The 20621-nt window shown below is 36.7% G+C and overlaps 1 protein-coding gene across 1 annotated transcript in view; it reads right to left on the reverse strand.

The window, feature by feature from the left end:
* The window catches only part of Octbeta2R (Octopamine beta2 receptor), a 653741-nt gene that overhangs the window by 18054 nt on the left and 615066 nt on the right, over positions 1-20621 (reverse strand). Inside the window, 2 exon segments of the mRNA XM_073961606.1 lie at positions 10507-10684; positions 18743-19107. Of these exon segments, the coding sequence (XP_073817707.1) occupies positions 10507-10684; positions 18743-19107 (543 nt within the window).

The raw sequence follows: 20621 nt of genomic DNA on the forward strand, positions 1-20621 counted from the left end.
AAATATAACAATAATGTTCCATAAAATCCCAGAAGTGACAAGGGAGACTTTCCTCAATCAATTAGGGCACACCGATACATATTAGCTCAGTGATATGTTACTTACTGCCCAAACGGCGTGTCTTACGACACCACTCGTAGAGAAGTTTTACATGGCTGAAACGCTCAGGAAATGTCCCCAATATTATACTGAGGTGTATGTTACCAGGCCTGGGAATTCGACCACAGAACTTCTGAGTACAAGGCGTGTGTGAAAGCCCATACTTATGCCTTGTTGTGGTGCAATTGGTCCCTCTTTCATCTCAAGTGGACACTGATCTCCAGGTGGTGTCACCTGGGTAGCTGCCGTTAACACCCCCCTGGGTTGGGCGTTGGGCTAATACCCCATCCCTCCAAAAAGGAACATACTATGAAAGAACAAAAAACAATCTCCTCCAAAGTTGACGACCCCGCAAACGGTTTAAGGACCATTATCTGCATCTGAAATGTTCGCATTATTTGTAGAGAGAGTGAAGTTTACGCATTGGCAGATGCACTTGAGAAGTACAAGGCTGATATTACTGCTGTTTAAGTTCGATACATTGGTTACGCCAATGTATACGTTCGATACATTGTTTTCCCCTTCCGCAGCATTACAATTAACTGCATTAATTGGCCGCTCTTTCGAGCTCAATGGGGAAATCTTCTTTGCCTTTCTTTTAGGAGTCATATTCGCCTGGTTCGGATGCTGGGAGAGAATATTCATTCTTTCCCACACTCTCTCCTAAAAGTCACATTCGCTCAGTTCGGATGCAGAGGGGCGCTTTCCAATGCTGCGGTCGTCGTTGTTGATCACGACCTTGTTAGCGCTATTATGCTCACTGGCAACGACACTTGCTATTTAACTTTCGAAGGAGTCACACTCTTAATGCTTTCGTTTCGTAGCTTCACATACCAAAGGTAACTGTTTCTTGTACCAAGAAACTCACTTTTACCACCAATAAACCGAAAATATATTAGAAACTGATACACTCGAGTTTGTCTTTTATTTCTTCTCTTTTCATCCCTGAGCTATCGACGGTCAGTGGTATCACGCCAACAACTGCCATACAGGAAAACCAATAAATTGGGAAAGGCGTAACAACAACAATGTCACGAACTGTATTATAGCTGACATGACATAAATCATAAGTTTAGTTGTGGATTTGTAGTTGGTCGGAGGTTAAAAAATCTTATCTCCAGCTTCACCGCAGTGAATGAAAGACTTGCCACAATTTGGATAAGAACTTCATGTTTCAACATCAGCTTTATTTACGTTCATGATCCCACTGAAGACAGGAAAGAAGACATATTTTAAGGACGCTTAGAAGAAAAATATACTCGTAGTACTCCTCATGGGGTGACGTAGGGGTTGGAAGATACCAAGGAACGGTCCTGACCGGTTTTAACATGGCAAGCCCAGGATTTATCTTGTTCCTCTTTCATCTCAAGTGGACACTGACCTCCCCGTGGTGTCACCTGGGGAACTGCCTTTAACACTCGTTAAAGGTAGTGAGCTAACATGTGCCGCACGTTCACCCATAATAACGTTAAAAACTTGGGTTTGGGCGTCGTCCTTGTTGCAGCAACGGTACGCACCCGCTCAAACGTAGCAAACAAAGTACGAATAGACACAACACGAAAGTTAGACATCGGTAAGCTGCAATCACAACAGATAGCCACAGCATATTCCACTCAACTAGCTCAATTGCTCAATCAAAGCACTCCTCATCCCGATAATATATTAGCGCAATGCCAAATCATTGCCCACTCCATGCAAACAGCCGCAAAATCCATACTTGGATACCAGAGACCTCCACCAAGGAATCCATGGTATGATCAGGAGTGTCGTGCTGCCACCGAAAAGAAAAATGCGGCATATAGGGCTACTTTACAATCCGTAGCAACGCGTAGCGCACGAGAGAGATACAGGGAGGAAAGGAGAGAGGAGAAACGTCTTTTCCGCAGGAAAAAGAAAGAGATGGAAAAGCGGGAGTGTGAAAAAATCGAGATGTACAGGAGCCAGAATGAAGTCCGAAAATTCTACCAAAGAGTCAAGCAACAAACTGAAGGCCTTGGTACAGGCACATCCTCCTGTAGAGACCAGCGAGGTAATTTGGTAACTGATACAGATAGTGTACTCAGGATATGGAAAGAAAATTTTTCAAATTTGTTGGTATCCAATAGCAGCGAAGACGACGAAGATACCACAGTCCCAATCAGAAATAAATCGGCTGAAGAATAATAAGGCAGCAGGAGCCGATGGCTTGCCAGCCGAGCTCTTCAAAACCGGAGGCGACACGCTGATAAGGTGCGTTCATCAACTAGTTAGTACCATCTGGCAGGAAAACGAGTACCCGACGATTGGAACCTGAGTATCCTGTGCCCCGTCCACAGGAATGGAGATAAGACTGTATGCTCCAACTATAGGGGCATAAGTCGACTCCCTATTGCCTACAAGATCGTGTCAGGGATATTGTGCGAACGACTAAAGCCTATGGTCAACGAGATAATTGGACCATACCAATGCGGCTTTAGACCTGGCAAGTCCACCATTGACCAGATACACTGTACAACAAAATGGAGGTGAAAGTCTGGGGCAGGGAAAATTCCTCTTGGGGAAGAAAGGCCTCGGTGAGTATTTTAAGAACCTTGAAGGACAGATCCGCCTTGAGTCTAACTTCTGCGTTATTGCATGATGAATTTTTTGCTGGAGACCCTATAAGTTATCAGAAATTAGCGTTATATCTTTGTTCGCTGTTGTGTTAGCTTCTTTTTGAGATGACATGTCTTCAGTCAAATCGAATGAGAATTATTTTCGTAGAGGATGTCGACCTTCTAATTCGCTTCCTTCAATGTCCTTTTCGTCCTTTTTTTAAGAGCATCTATGAAAGAACCACAAGATGACGTTTTCGAGCTTCGGAATGTTGTGCATAAATTTCGATCAGAAAATTTAAGGTACGGCTCTCATTGACAACTAATCGATTTTGTCGCGTTTCCGTGGTCGTTTTGTGCATTTACCTTGTTTTTGTTCTGAAAAATATAATATTTTGTTTTTTTGTATATTCGTTACAGAACATACAAAAATACTAAACACAATTTTTTCTGAGCAAACATGGGTAAATATAAAAAATGACTATGAAAACGCGACAAAATCGATTAGTTGTCAATGAGAGCCGTACCTAAAATTTTCTGAGCGACATTTTTGCAGAACATTTCGAAGCTGGAAAACTTCATATTGTGGTACTTTTATAGCGGCTCTTAAAATAAAGGACGAAAAGGACATTGAAGGAAGCGAGTTAGAAGATCGACACTTTCTACGAAAATAATCCTCATTCGATTTGACTGAAGACATGTCATCTCAAAAATAAGATAAAACAACAGTGAACAAAGATATAACGCTAATTCCTGATGCCATACAGGGTTTCTAACAAAAACTTCATCAGGCCATAACGCGGAAGTTCGACTCACGGCAGATCTGTCCGTTGGAATTCTTAATATACTCACCAAGCGCTTTCATCTCCAAAAGGAATTGTCTCTGCCCCAAAATTTGAGTTCACAGTGATATATACCCTGCGGCAAATCCTGGAGAAGAGATGCAGATCGACACCTACCACCTTTTTGTCGATTATAAAGCAGCCTTCGACAGCCCGCTGCGTTCAAAGGTATTCCAAGCCATGTCTGAATTTGGTATCCTCGTAAAGCTCATCCGGCTATGTAAAATGACTTTAACTGACACGAGGTCCTCAGTTAAAATAGGAAAGAACCTCTCCAAAGAGTTTGGTACTAAAAGAGGTTTCAGACAAGGAGACAGCCTTTGGTGTGATCTCTTCAACATCCTGCTGGAAAAGGTTATACGAGAGGCAAACGTCAAAAGAAGTGACACAATCTACACCAATAGTCACATGCTACTTGCTTATGCTGATGATATAGATATCATGGGACTATCAGTAAAAGAAGTAACTGATACCTTTATGAAGGTCGAAGGAGAATCTGCTAAAGTGGGTCTGGCGGTAAACGGTGAGAAGACCAAGTTGATGGTGTCGACGCGCAATGCGTCCATTGAGCTCGGACCGACTGTGGACGTTGGTACCTATAATTTTGAGGCAGTTAAAGACTTCGTCTACCTCGGCACTGCCATAAACACAACAAACAACATCAGTTGTGAAATAAAAAGATGAATTGTATTGGCCAACAGATGCTACTTTGGTTTAAATAAGCAGTTTAAAAACAAAGCCACATCTCGTCTAACAAAAATAACGCTCTACAAAACACTGATACTACCCGTGCTGATGTATGGCTCCGAAGCCTGGGTACCTGCGCAAGCAGACATGGCAGTGCTTGGTGTGTTTGAGAGAAAAATTCTTCGAAAGATCTACGGACCAATCTGCGTTGACGGTGAATATCAACGTCGCATGAACCACGAGCTTTATCTGCTATACAACGACATCAATATTGTTAAACGTATCGAGATGCAGCGATTGCGTTGGCCAGGCCATATCATAAGAATGAGCGATGATGAACCCGCTAAAAAGGCGTATAAATACGGACCGCTTGGCGGTGCACGCAGAATTGGCAGGCCAAGAAAAAGATGGCGCAAACAAGAGATGAAAAGGCGCGGTATTCCAGAGTGCGAAGCAACAAATAGAGAGAAATGGAGATCTTTTCTTAGTTCGGCCTATGGAACAAATGTTCTGTAATGGGCCAGCTAAGTAAGTAAGGTGCAGGGTATAACAAGTTCGGCCCGCCCAAACTTAAAGTTGTTCTTACTTGTTTGTTAAAAAAAAAAACAGTTTATTACAAAACTTTGCAATATTTTTCAACAAAATACCGAAAGTAGATGGGTACTTTTCACACAAAAGACTGGGTGTAAACTAGGCCGGGGCGATTTGAAAACCTTAATGGGCCCTGATTCCTGGGGTTGAACTGAGCAAAAAAGTCTACTGGACCATATATCTACCGCGAAAATCGAGCCTCCCGATTTTGACTTTAAGTTTTTTATTGACGTTTTTTTGGATATTTTGGCATATAACAGCCAAACCATTGAGATTTTTGATCCAACACAAAGACAAACATTGTAGCCAAGACAGTAATTGAAGAATATGCAAACTTTAAGAATGTGCAAACTTTTCGGAAAATGTCGATAAATGACATTGTGCTACAAAATTTGACCCGAAAAATATTCAAGTGTTCTGATTCAAAATTATATCGTGTTAGGATCCATGGACAACGACAATGCCTTTATTTCGTTTGGGTCACTTCGTTTTATTTTTTTATAACGGTAAAAGTAGTGAAAATCTGGGTTTCTTACATTTCCAAATTTAAACGGGCATATCTTATTTTTTCCACAACCGATTTCTTCTGATCCTTCTTCCTTTTAAAGGGGTGAATAATGTCTTTTGAATAAGCTATTATTGTTTTAATCGGTTAACAAATGGCTAAGTTATAGTGGTTTATGTCTGAAAACCCCAACATAAAACCTATAAACGAATTTCTCATAATTTTTAAAATAAATATTGAACAAAACAAAATAAATAAAACAAACGGGGTGAGCTAAATAAAACCATTTAAAAAAAACATTATATTTTTGAAAATTATGAGAAATTCCTTTATACCCAGCAAAAATACTCATTACAAATTGGCCTACTTTCTCATTATTTTAACACGGGCTTATTTTTGGCACTTAAAAGTAATTAAATAAGTACTTAAATAAGTAGTTACGACTTGAAGTAACCAGGGAGTAACTACTTATTTATCTACTTTTTAGTGGCCAAAAAATAAGTACTTACTCCCTATGACATGCCCGTGTTAAAATAATGAGAAAGTAGGCCAATTTGTAATGAGTATTTTTGCTGGGTAGGTTTTATGTGGGGTTTTTCAGACATAAACCACTATAACTTAGCCATTTGTTAACCGATTAAATAAAATTAAATAAATTGATCAAGCTCGAGGTCTGTGTTTTATAAAATATCTTTATTTATCGATATTTCGCAATTACATTGAATTGCATCATCAGGATTATCTATAATGAATATACAAACGTACACAATAATATGTTATTACAGCGGTGTAAGGAAATACAAAAACAAATGTCATACCAGTTTTCGCATAAATACGTAAAAACCTAACTTGATAATATTTACTTATAACTAGCGTAGATTCACTACCGTCGTCATGTGATGTAAATATTGCACTGTTGGTTTCTATCATATTGCGATCTTTGCATATTCTTCGTTTTGCTTATTAGTCCTCTGTAGCTTAAAGCGCTGTTGTCGACGTCAGTTTTGAAATTCATGCGTTTTGTTGTTGGCATATTGAGTATGTGAAGCATCTCCATCGTGTAACGTTTCGTGTGGTGAGTTTCTTTCTCCAACACTCTCACTCTCTCAAAATCTGGACGATGTGTTGTGTTGGCACAGAAATTCATGTACGTAAATTTGAAAAACTAAAAACAAAACAGAGAGAACAATTCAACATACAAATAAATGAGAATTGGTTTGTGAACAAAACCAACATAAAATTCCCAGATGAAGTAAAATGGCTACTGTCACTGGGTCCAACATTTGCGTTACCCATAACCAAAGAAAGGTTTCCTCTCTTCAAATATATTGTGGATGGTGAAGATATCATACACAGCAATGAAGAGAAAGAACAACAAGAAGACGCTAGAACAAAATTTACCACAATGATTGACAACCACATAAATAAGATGAATAACAATGCAAAAGACAAGTTCATTATACGTACAGTGGAACAAACAAACACGAACAAACAAATACGAACCGCAAAAATTGAGCATTTAAACAAGCAATGTCAGGAAATTGAACGTCTGCAGGAGCTTCATGACGACTTCAATTTACATAAACGACTTAAAGAAGCCTCAGGAGTATATTACAAATCAATACCGAAAATACTATATATTAACAACAAAGCTGTTTTTGAGACAAATGAAAAAATAATAATATGGAGTGAATACATAAAACAAACATTTACTGACAGTAACCGATCAAACAACGTTTCGGCTAACCAACAACCACTCACAGGGAACCCAATATCTAAAACTGAGGTGGAATCTGCAATAAAATTATTACGTAATAAAAAATCTTGTGGGCCAGACGAAATTCCTTCCGAATTACTTAAATTAATAGACGACGAAAACATACAGCTTTTAGTATTGCTTTTTAACTACATTTACGACTCAGGCAGATACCCCCAAGACTGGCTGAAATCTACTTTCATCACGATTCCGAAGAAAAACCACCCTAGACAATGTACCGATTACAGACTAATAAGTTTGATGAGCCACGCTCTCAAAATATTTCTAAGAATTATACATTCCAGAATATATAAAAAATGTGAAGAATACATGGGGCTATCGCAATTTGGATTTAAAGAAGGCATGGGTACGAGAGAAGCCCTACTCTCTATACAAGTTTTAATACAGAAATGTAGAAATGTACAAAAGGACGTATACATTTGTTTTGTGGATTATGAAAAGGCCTTCGATACCGTACAGCATGACAAAATGGTGGAAATCCTCATTTCTATTGGCATCCAAGGAAAGGAATTAAAATGAATCAAGGAACTATATTGGAACCAAACAGCACAAGTCGACATTAATGGAGAACTAACCGACTCCATTGCAATATCGAGAGGAGTTAGACAGGGCTGCATACTATCACCATTACTATTTAATATTTACGCCGAAAGAATTTTTCAAGAATCAGTCTCTAAAGGCATATATATTGGTGGAACATTCGTCAACAACATCAGATATGCAGATGATAGCACGTTAATTGCAAGTAGCCTGTCAGAATTACAATTCCTTCTGAATCGTCTAAATATCTGTAGCGAAAAGTATGGGTTAAAGATCAACATCCCAAAAACTAAATATATGATTATATCCAAGTCCAGAAACCAAGAAACAACCGAATTACAAATAAATAATGTACATATAGATAAAGTACAGACCTTTAAATATCTCGGCGTCAAAATAAATGAAAACTGGGACAACACAAAAGAAATACGATGCAGAATAGAAATGGCAAGAGCTACATTTTTCTAATACAAAAATGTCTTATGTAGTCATGACATAAACATGGAAACAAAAATTCGATTTGTTAAAACTTATCTCTGGTCGGTCTTGCTGTACGCCTCAGAAGTATGGACGTTAAAAGCCGTTGACATAAAGAAACTGGAATCTTTTGAAACGTGGATTTATCGACGTATCCTAAAAATCCCATGGACACATTTGATACCCAATTCAGTAGTTCTGACAAGGGTTAATCGAGAACGTGAACTCATTACGACAATGTAAAGAAGAAAAGTATCATATCTTGGACATATAATGAGGAACCGAAAATACAAGCTGCTCCAAACCATAATCGGTGGAACGATAGAAGGGAAGCCATCCAGAGGACGGAAAGAAACATCATGGATTGACAATATACTGAAATGGACCGGCATTGGAAATCTCTCAATCCTACTGAGTGAAGCCAGAAATAGAGAAGCTTTTATGGAGATCACTAATAATATATGAATATACCTTAATATTTGTAACAAATACTGATATATAATTGTATTGGTCGCTTATATTCGAGATCGAATATGCAAATAAAGAAGAAGACACCGCTGTAATAACATATTATTGTGTACGTTTGTATATTCATTATAGATAATCCTGATGATGCAATTCAATGTAATTGCGAAATATCGATAAATAAAGATATTTAATAAAACACAGACCTCGAGCTTGATCAATTTATTTAATTTTATTTAATCGGTTAACAAATGGCTAAGTTATAGTGGTTTATGTCTGAAAAACCCCACATAAAACCTACCCAGCAAAAATACTCATTACAAATTGGCCTACTTTCTCATTATTTTAACACGGCATGTCATAGGGAGTAAGTACTTATTTTTTGGCCACTAAAAAGTAGATAAATAAGTAGTTACTCCCTGGTTACTTCAAGTCGTAACTACTTATTTAAGTACTTATTAAATTACTTTTAAGTGCCAAAAAATAAGTACTTACTCCCTATGACATGCCCGTGTTAAAATAATGAGAAAGTAGGCCAATTTGTAATGAGTATTTTTGCTGGGTATAAAGGAATTTCTCATAATTTTCAAAAATATAATGTTTTTTTTAAATGGTTTTATTTAGCTCACCCCGTTTGTTTTATTTATTTTGTTTTGTTCAATATTTATTTTAAAAATTATGAGAAATTCGTTTATAGGTTTTATGTTGGGGTTTTCAGACATAAACCACTATAACTTAGCCATTTGTTAACCGATTAAAACAATAATAGCTTATTCAAAAGACATTATTCACCCCTTTAAAAGGAAGAAGGATCAGAAGAAATCGGTTGTGGAAAAAATAAGATATGCCCGTTTAAATTTGGAAATGTAAGAAACCCAGATTTTCACTACTTTTACCGTTATAAAAAAATAAAACGAAGTGACCCAATTTTGAATCAGAACACTTGAATATTTTTCGGGTCAAATTTTGTAGCACAATGTCATTTATCGACATTTTCCGAAAAGTTTGCACATTCTTAAGGCCAAAACTGCCTGAAGGAGCGTTCCAATGCTTTTGCGATGTATTAGAGAGTTTTCAATTACTGTCTTGGCTACAATGTTTGTCTTTGTGTTGGATCGAAAATCTCAATGGTTTGGCTGTTATATGCCAAAATATCCAAAAAACTTCAATAAAAAAACTTAAAGTCAAAATCGGGAGGCTCGATTTTCACGGTAGATATATTGTCCAGTGGACGTTTTTGCTCAATTCAATCCCAGGAATCAGAAACGCGAAGGGCTCATTAAGGTTTTTTTCCTTCCACACAAATCGCCCCACCCTAGTGTAAACCCTTAATAGCAAGTTAATTATATAATTTACTTCCTCCTCCTATTTTGGCATTTGTATCTAATCCAAATTTTTGAATTGCTCAAAATATTTCCCAACAACAGTTTTAAAACATAGATTTCTCTTTCTCTAACTTTTTGTTTTACATTTTTGTGTAAATGTTGCAAAATTCTTTAACTTAGAAACCAAACAAACAATTTAACTAAAATCTCATGGAAAAAAGTAAAACAAAACAAACAAATAAAACTAACAAAAATGTGTGGAAGTTTATTTATGGTTAAATTGTTTTGTGTGTCTTTTTTGTTCAAGGGAATATGAAAAAAGAGATGAATTTATGTTTAGATTCCTGCTAGAAACGTGGCTAAAAAAGAAAAATAAACAACTAAAACAAACACAAAAAGGGTATAAAGAAATTTAGACGGGAAATTCAACTGCCCATAGAAAAACGGTCAAGTACTTTATTTAATTTGCTGGTGTTTGCATTTCTTATTTCATGTGGAAGAAATCCTTTTAATTTTTATTTGATGATAAAGTTAAAGTTGTTTTTTCTTCTAGGGCCATAGTATAACATTTTTTATTTTATCTTTTATTTTTTACCATTTTGTTTTCCTTTTTTCACAAACTTACCACAAAAAGAATGGCAGCCAACAGAGTATGAATGTACCCATAATTATACCTAATGTTCTTGCAGCCTTGTGTTCTCGTTTCATTTTAATTAAATGTTTATCTTTAGTCGGTGTATGATCCTGTTCCACCTCATGCATCGTCAATTGTTTCGAAGAACCAGAACCGCTTAAAGCTTCACCTGAAAGAAGAAATGAAAAAAGGATTTATTTAACGTCTTGTCATTTCCATTATAATTTGTAATAAAATAACACATTTAATAAATTTTGAATATTTATGGCTAAAAACTAAGAATGTTTTTGTTATGTATGTATTTGTTATGTCCACATAATAGTTGCAAAATATTTTCCCCCATTCTTGGCGTATAAGTAATATTTTATGTACTACCAGTTTCACATAACTTATACGCCACACAAAATGATTTAGGTTAACAGCTCCATATTGTTGCCTAGTAGTTTTTAACAAACTAGTTGTTGGTTGTTTGGATGGTTGGCTTGCGGCTGTTTGGTCTAAAATTTATTTCACTTTGTGTTTTCAACATTTTTCCCATAGCTGTTTTTATTACTTTTTGTTTTAAGTTGCGTTTTAGTTCCTACTTGCTGTTATTGGTGGAAGCTTATCTGCATACCGAAGTTCATATGTGGACACAAATGTTTATTCCATATTTCCACATCCCAGCATAACACTTATAAACTATAAATGTATCCGAAGAGAAAAACAAACATATTTATTGAAGACATGGACGCCAATTTACGACGCAATCCGAGGGTGCTGAACTGGATAGACTGACAGATTATCAAAGGTCCGTAAGGTTATATTCCAAAACGACACATATTGTGGAAACTCAATGCGGTCACATCGGTAGCAGATAACAGATGAAATTCGAGGTTGATTGGGAAACAATAAACAACGTTGGTAGTGATACATTTTGAAACCTGAAAAGTTCATCCTCGAAGATCTAAAGCGAACTACAAGAAAAACTACGAATTACAAAAAGCAAAACTTATTGCTGGAGTTATCTGTCATAATATGACACATTTTTATGGCTACAGATGGTATATACAATTTTTAAGAAACGTACCTCATTCTAATATTGGTTTAAGATCCCATATATAAGGGACAATATGGAGTCCAGCTAGCTTTTTCTGGATAAACTATAACTGTCGAACTACATAATCGATTTGGTAGACGAGGTCTGCTTCAGTCCTCTCCTTCGGCTGTTCAAGAATTGTTTTGAAATGTTTACCGACGCACAGTGTATTAAAATAGCAGTTCGCTCAGTGTATTAGAATAGCAGTTGTTTTCATATCAGATTATCTTCCTCTAAATGTGGGGCACATGTCCAAACCTTTAAACGGCAGACTTGTTCCCGGAAAATCATTTTATTGAAGAAAAAATCAAGGTTTTTATACGAAATTTTGAAGTTTTTCATACTTATTTTGAAAATGTTCCATTTTTTCAGCATCCGAAGCACTCGATTGTATCCGTCGAGGTTGTCTGTGTCATATTCTATCTTATTGTGAAGAAATATGACATAGCTGCGCGACTCTTATTGATATTCCGATATGTCTCTATTATCTGTCAATTTAAACCCGTTTACGCTGTATTTTCGGCATCCGCGGAATTATTTATATGGTTTTATTGGTGAAAAATGATTAGAAAGCCCCGCTTTATCGACTGAAAGAAAAATCGGCGTTAATATCTCCACAATTCACGAAAATAAAATGACTGTTCTATCCTGATGACCGAAAATAAATGCCTATTTTTCATAGTACCATCGGAAAAATGATCAGAAAATCATTTCGCGAACAGCTAGAAACATAATTCTTTCTGTGATTGATACGGAACATCGTAGGCTTTAAATCCCTACAAGATTAAAAACGTTGATTCATTCGCTTCGGGATAAATAAGCTAACATTAACAGGAATTTAGGTGTTCTATTCTACTGACGTGGAGTGTATATTAAATATGCCCATTTGTGTGAAAAAGCTATAATTTATATGGGAAACGTTATGGAAAAAACATACATCTTCACCCATGTAATTTAAAAAAAAAATAATATATAAAACTGACGGTTTTAGGGGGTTTTCAAAATTTTGGGCGTATGAACCGACAAAAGTATGGATAGAACTAAAGCTCAAAAAAATTGCGTGGATATCGATAGATAGGGCTTTTTATCACACAAGCCTACGAAAAACATGATATCGCTGTAAACAGGGATACTAGGAAAACCTTCGGTAAAAATGTCCAAAGGATCCTCGAAGATACCCACACAAAAATGTTGAACATTTGTGTTTGTGGCACCACAAGGATTGAAAAGATAGGGCCCAAACTTGAACATAAACTAAGTTTCGACAATATTTAAAGATCCAAAGTTTGGAACAAAATCGGTTGCTACATCTATGAGAAATCGCGCGTACCATTTTAGCCAATATTTTCGAACTTTTTTGGGGGAAGTACCGGAAGGAGTGGACCTATAAGCACTACCTTCGAATTTCATCTTATATTCGAAGAAATATTACAATATTCAAAGTGTGGACGAACGCACTATTCGGTTCGAGCTTTCGAGCCACTTCATATGGTGCCATAGGGTTTTTCTTACAACTTTCGGGCTGTTTTCTCAAGAAGTATGAACTTGCCCCTGAAAAAACTTTTACTGTCGTAATTGAAGCAGCGAATACAAGTTGCTTCAACAAAGACTGAAGTGATTCGAGAGCAGGTCTTAAAGTAAATTTATCCATAATTTTGTGTGGGAGGTACCCAAAGGAGTGGACAAATATAGTCCATATTCGAACCTGATCTATATCTTGTAGATATATTAGGATGTGTAATGTATGGACCAAATCAGTCACATCAAGAGTTATCGTGCGCAAAATTTTTCCGAACATTTTTGAACATTTGTAGGGGATGTACCTGAAGGAGTGGACCGAAATGGCTTATCTTCGAACTTAAACTAAGTTTGCACAAAATATTACGAAGGTCACATTTTGGACCGAATCGAGAGTTATCGTGCGCTCCAGCCAGACAGACAGACAGACGGACGGGCATTGCTAAATCAACTCCAAATTTTCTGAAACACATTTCGTCCAAACATACTTGGGGTCTAAAACCATTATTTCGATGAGGCACATTTTGCCCATATTAAAGTGTATATAACCCCGTGGGGGATTGCTAGATCCTCTATCGGGACCCTCCTATTGGCGAATTGGGAAGCTCAACTTGTCTTTATGACAAGTGGGGTACCGAGGAAATAAAATACTCGGGGGTGACCAAAAACTAGCCTAAGAGGCGGCAGCTCGTCCCTTAGTGCCTATGGTGGTCGGAAGCTGAACCAGCTAGAATGGCCACCACTGGAAATCGGTAGGCGTAACCAAAGTTTAAAACGGCTTCCGAACAGCGAATGAATACTACCACAGCGTCTGTTCCCATATTGGGCGGCTGTGAACAGCGTCTGAACTCCCGTTTAGCGGTTGCAACCATAGATGGAAAACTACAAACCATTCAGAAGGGAACGGGAAACCACTGAAGTACAATCCCTTGAAAATCATATAATAATTAATATGGAAACAACAGAAGAAACACGGCCCTCAGTCTCCGGCAATAAGAGGGTGCTAAGAATCCCCGGAGGTAAAACAAAAAAGGTATTAAAAATAGGAACGTGGAATGTTAGAAGCTTATACGATGCTGGTAAGCTCAATAACACTATAAGCGAAATGAACAGACTAAATATAGACATTCTCGGAATAAGTGAAACATGGTGGACAGAAAGCGGAGATTTTAGATCGGAAAATACTCGAGTATTTCACTCAGGAAATCAAGAAGGAAAGCACAGAAAGGGTGTGGCAATAATAGTAAAGAGTTATGTTGCAGAATATGTAACAGGATTCATCCCACATTCTGACAGAACAATGATGATAAAAATTAATTCAAAACCAATTAATATGAACATTATCCAAGTTTACGCTCCCACATCTGACTCAAGTAATGACGAAGTCGATGAATTCTATGCAGAAATCGAAGAGTTACCCAAAAACACCAAATCTCATGAAATTACTATTATACAAGGAGATTTTAACGTAAAGGTGTCACTGGAATCAACAAACGATACTCTTCATGTGTGATGAAGAGCTCAACTTGCCCCGGTGCGGACGTCCCATCTGACCATAACTTGCAGCCGAAAAAATACGTATAACAACAGTACATTAAACATACAAAACACCGCAATAGAAAAAGTAAAAAACTATAAATATTTAGGAGTTACCATAAATGAACAATGGGATGTTTCGAAAGAAATAACTTGTCGTATAGAAATGGCAAGGGATGCATTTTACAGATACAACAAGATACTGATAAGTCATGACATCGGTATACATACTAAAACCAGATTCATCAAATGCTACATCTGGTCTGTTTTATTATATGCATCAGAAACATGGACGATGAAGGCGATCGCATACGAAATGACGAGGTACTAAGAAGAATGAATCAAGATCGCCAACTCCTTAAAACAGTTAAAACCAGAAAAGTGTCATACCTGGGACATATCATGAGAAATGATAAATATATTCTTCTGCAAAAAATTATCAAAGGATCAGATGATGGAAGACCATGCAGAGGAAGAAAAGAAGTTTCGTGGCTGAAAAATATTCTGACATGGACCGGACATCAAAATGAAAGAACTTTATTGAATGCCGCCAAAAACAGATATCTATATTTATAAAAATCCATTTTTGTTAAACATAAGAAAAATTGTAAATCAACAAATAATCTGTAATTGTTATATGATCGCATATATCCGAAACTCGGATGCGCAAATAAAGAAGAAGAAGATAAACTCGTTAGCATAAATGCTGAGGGTATAAAAATCGTAGATGTGCTAGCAAAAAATTCGTATTTTTTTCAAATGGAATTATAAAGGAAATTTGGTTTTTCGAAATGTGTCTTCGTTTGGACCACAGCTAAGCTTTGGGTCCTAAGAATGTTTTTAAGTTCCGTGAGTGTGGTCCGCACGATTAATCTCGAATGGATGAGACGAATTGGTTCAAACTGTGCACTTAGTAATATTTTGCCCACATTTAAATGGTCAAAATCAAAATGGTGAGAACAATAATTCCTGAAGACTCCCACAAAATTACAAAAACAGTTACCACACTTATTAATAGACCAATTTCCGCCCACATTTCAAATTTCATAAAAATTAAAATATGTGTATGGAGTGTTTGGTGCATCAAATACGTGAAATCGGCCGAAAATATATATGGGACCTATATCCAAATCTAAACCGATTTCGATATAATTTTGCACATTTATTTACAAACCAAAATCAGTCACACATTCCAAATTTCATCGAAATCGAACGTATATAGCGTGCTTGGTGCAGCAAATACGTGAAATCGGCCGAAAATATATATGGGTGCTATATCGAAGTCTAAACCGATTTTCACCAAAAGCAATAGTGTTCTTCCTATGGCTAAAAAATGTTATTCCCCAATTATCATTTGAATCGGACAATAAATACGACCTGTACGTTGCTAAGGCATAAATTGACACAGGAGTAACTATGTGTCTATCTCGTTTCCTTTGTTTGTTACATACGACAGTGTGGTGTGGGGTATAAAAATAGGAAAAGTGCAGATTAAGAGCCGGGAATACATTTTACATTTTCTATCCTATTTTATACCCTTTATTTGTGCTAACGAAATAATGGTTTTAGACCCCAAGAATGTTTGGACGAAATGTGTTTCAGACAATTTGGAGTTGATTTAGCCATGTCCGTCCGTCTGTTTGGCTGGTGCGCACGATAACTCTCGAACCGAGCAACCGATTCGGTTCAAAATTTGGCTTTCGTAATATTTTGCCCAAACTTAGTTTAAAATCGAAGATGGGTTATATCGGTCCACTCCTTCCGGTACCTCCCCCACAAAAAATTCTAAAATGTTCGGAAAATTTGTGCGCAAGATAACTCTTGAAGGGAGTAACCGATTGTACATCTTTGTACATCGTGAAAGTTCTACCAGACTTATATGAAGTTTAAATATGGACTGAATTTGGACAAAATTTCGGAAAACTTCAGTTTAGGACCTGCTCTCGAATCGCTTTGATTTTTGTTGTAACAACTTGTATTCGCTGTCCCCCATACGACGGTATAAGTTTCATAAAGGGCAAGTCCATACTTCCTGAGAAAATAGCCTGAAAGGTGAAAAAAACTCCTATGACACCGTGTGTAGTGTTTGGAGCGCAAGATAAATCTCGAACAGATCTGCCAATTCGGTACAAAATTTGGCCTTCGTAATATTTTGTCCAAACAAAGTTTAAGTTCGAAGATAAACCATGTCGGTCCACTCCTTCAGGTACCTCCCTCACAAAAATTCAAAAATCTTCGAAAAAAATATGTTCACGATAACTCTTAAAGGGAGTGACTGTAATCCATACTCTGCACATCCTAATATAACAACCAGATATAGATTAGGTTCGAATATGGATTATATTTGTCCACTCCTTTGGGTACCTCCCACACAAAATTTCGGATAAGTTCAATTTAAGACCTGCTCCCGTATCACTTTAATTTTTGTTGAAGCTATTTGCTTTCGCTACCTCCATTACGACGGTAAAAGTTTTTTCAGGAGCAGGTCCATATTTCTTGGGAAAACATCCCTGCTCCCGTATCACTTTAATTTTTGTTGAAGCGATTTGCTTTCGCTACCTCCATTACGACGGTAAAAGTTTTTTCAGGAGCAGGTCCATATTTCTTGGGAAAACATCCCGAACTTGGTGCAACATTTGGTCTTCGTCATATTTTATCCAAACTTAGTTTCGTGGGGCAATACTGGTCGCCAACTTCCGGTACTTTTCCCCAATATTTAAAAAATGTCACTAAAATGTTAGGACGATATCACTTGAATGGTGCAACCAATTTGGTCCAAACTTTGGATCTCCTAACATTTTGTCAAAATTTAGTTTAACTTTTAAAATGGTCCAAATCGGTCCTCACTAAGGGTACCTCCCCCACAAAAGTTCAACATTTGTGTTAATTCCTAATCCACATTTTTGTCGGCAAGTTCAAATGTTGGAAAAGGGCCACAAAATTCTGAAGAGACGCTAAATACATTATATCTGTCCATAGATGAAAGTTTGAATTCACATTGGCTGAGGGTATACCTCTGTCGGCAAAGCCGACTGACACTTTTTTACTCGTTGGTATATTCTTTCTGAATACAGAATTCTGAAAAATACCAAATACATAATTTTCGGTCAAAAAGTACAGCGGTTGTAAAGCCGCTATTCAATCAGACCATAGATGGAAGCCTCATTTTATAGTCAAAGATATTCTTCATATGGAACCTCTGATTTGAAATCAGTATATACAAGTCAGGACTAACAGATTTGTGTTTATTTACTTTCCTTGCGCCACAGGATGAAGGTATACCTCTGTTGGCAAATCCGAATGATACTTTCTTTAAGACATCGTCCAAAAACGAAAATTCAAGCGAAATACACCATTACGTTTCGTCGAAATTTTAAGCTTCAAAGTTTTTACATTAGGCTGATATTGGGACTTTCATCTGTAGATAAGTGTAATTTCACCTATATTCTCGAAGTTCTTTGAGCAAGCTTAAAAAATTTACTATAGAAAATTATGGATGTATTACATAACAATTACATACAGTGTAATTAATTATAAAACACACAACTTATAATATATATTGCATATATTTATAATATTTGCTGGGTAACATATCACAAATGTTGAAGTTAGCAGCTGAAATAAACACATTGTTCACACCAAATTTTGCGTAATGCTTTCTTTCTTATCATGAACCTCATAAATAGAAAAACTTCTATTGCACCTGTAGGCCAAGTGCATAAAACACAAAATGAAAACCACAAAAATCACCAGCAAACTGTCAGAAAGTTCCATGTGCAACTTTTGGGCATGAGCAACATAATTCATGGAACTAATTTAGAAAATGTGTTGGCAAACTGTGACTATCAAACAACAGCAATATTTTATTTTTCCACATTTCCATCATTCATGAAGTGCCGTGAAACGTTGTGATGTACGTTCACATATGATGACGATGATGGCTTATAAAACTTTTACATGTTAACAAATTTTGTATTAACTAATAAATATTGGATAAATTATTTACCATTGCATATCTATTGCGTTTACTTTTCACACAACTTATTTCAAAGATTATTTTAATATTTCAATTTTTCTGTTGATTTATTTACTTACTTCCAGTTCCCGCCACCGTTGAGTGGCGATGCATCAACATTGCATTGCCGTGCCGCATCATCATCTGTTTCTCTTGACGATTTGCCTCACGAAATATGGCCAAATAGGTGAATATCATTATCGTGCAGGGTATCCAAAATGATATTGAACTCGAAATGACACAGTAGGGTTTATTCACAATGAAGGAACACACATCCGGATGCTCTTTAACATAGTTCTTGTGGTGATCGGTGGTATACCATCCAATGAATATAGGCAGGAAGGAGAGTAGAGCTGGCGAAATCCATGTATTGAGTATCATAATGCCAACGACACGTTTTGTCATGCTTATGGGATATTTTAAAGGCTTAACAATGGCATAGTATCTGTAATGAAAGAAAGAAACAATTAGGAAGTGAGAACAAGAAATACGAAATTGTAGGCAGAATGTGAGGATATGCTCAAAAAGTCATTACCGATGTTTTACTATGAAAATACATTCACATGTCTGTGGGAAGGTATAAGGAGTGGGCATATTTAGTTCGCTGACAGGCCGAATCAACAAAGTCAACACAAAAAAAGCATAGTCCTTCTTATAATCCACGAATTTGAAGCATTTTGGCCATTATCAAGAGAAGTATTAATACTAAAATTATTACGTTATAAGTTGGTTACTCTTATAGAACCTCATTGACCTTATAATCAAATTTATATTCGAATTTTCGGTAAGTAGATGTCCTTTAGCTGGAATTTAATACTTTCACCCTTGGAAGCCTAGATGCTTTATTAACGTTTTTATTAAATTGAGGCTTATGGCCGCGGTCTGGTATCTAAGATTCATTTTGTGCCTTATGACGATGACCGTTGTGTCACCGAAGATTTTTTTAAAGCTTTTGGATCATTAGTTTAGGATTCATGGACTTGACCACGAATGTATACTTGATCAGAATCAAAATGACTACCTTTGATGACCATTTCAAAACAGTCCCTGAATAACCCAGTACTTAAGCGAAAACTTTGAAATTTTGTGAAGAAGGTATTGCAGCGGGTTGTCGGCCATTCCATTCGATATTTTCGTGCACACCAGCCTTTTAAGCTGGTCACCGTACGATATCCTATAACTTATGGAAAACAAAAAAATATTATATCGCGGTTAATAGAACCAGAAAGAGTAACTGCTTTAAAATTTTCAGAACGATTCTCCTAAAGCCCTTTAACAGAATAAACATTACAATTTGCAAAGATTGAAGAAAATCAGTAACTCCCTTCGAGTTATCGAAATTTTATTGACAAATTTTGAACTTTTGCGGAGGAGCCATCAGATGGTGTTGACCGATATGATCCATTTTCTAAGATGATACATATTTGGACAACATATTACGTAGTACATCCATCCAATTCTTTAGGTACCTTACAAAATTTTAGATTTTTTGGCACAAGTGCAGTTTGGGTACACTTCTCGGATCGTCATGAAATTTTTTGAAGCAGCCGGGAGTTACTCAAATGATGAACACGAAAACATACGAACCGATTTTGACAAAACTTTCCTAAAATGTATTCCAAAGTACATCAAGATGCAAGAGGTCTATACGAGGTCTGTACGATAGCTTTCTGGCCCAACAATGAAAACGCGAATATTTACCATCCTCAAGTAGTCTCCTGCATTATTATACCCTCAGCATTTATACTAACGAGGGTATATACATTTTCATACGGACAAAATGGGTCTCATCGAAATAATGGTTTTAGACCCCAAGTATGTTTGGACGAAATGTGTTTCAGACAATTTGGAGTCGATTTAGCAATGTCAGTCCGTCTGTCTGTCTGGCTGGTTGGTGCACACGATAACTCTCGAACGGATAAACCGATTTGGTCCAAAATTTGGCATTCGCAATATTTT

The sequence above is a fragment of the Musca autumnalis genome, unplaced genomic scaffold (assembly GCF_047663935.1).
Source record: "Musca autumnalis isolate F117 unplaced genomic scaffold, ASM4766393v1 scaffold_1, whole genome shotgun sequence".
Lineage (NCBI taxonomy): Eukaryota > Metazoa > Arthropoda > Insecta > Diptera > Muscidae > Musca > Musca autumnalis.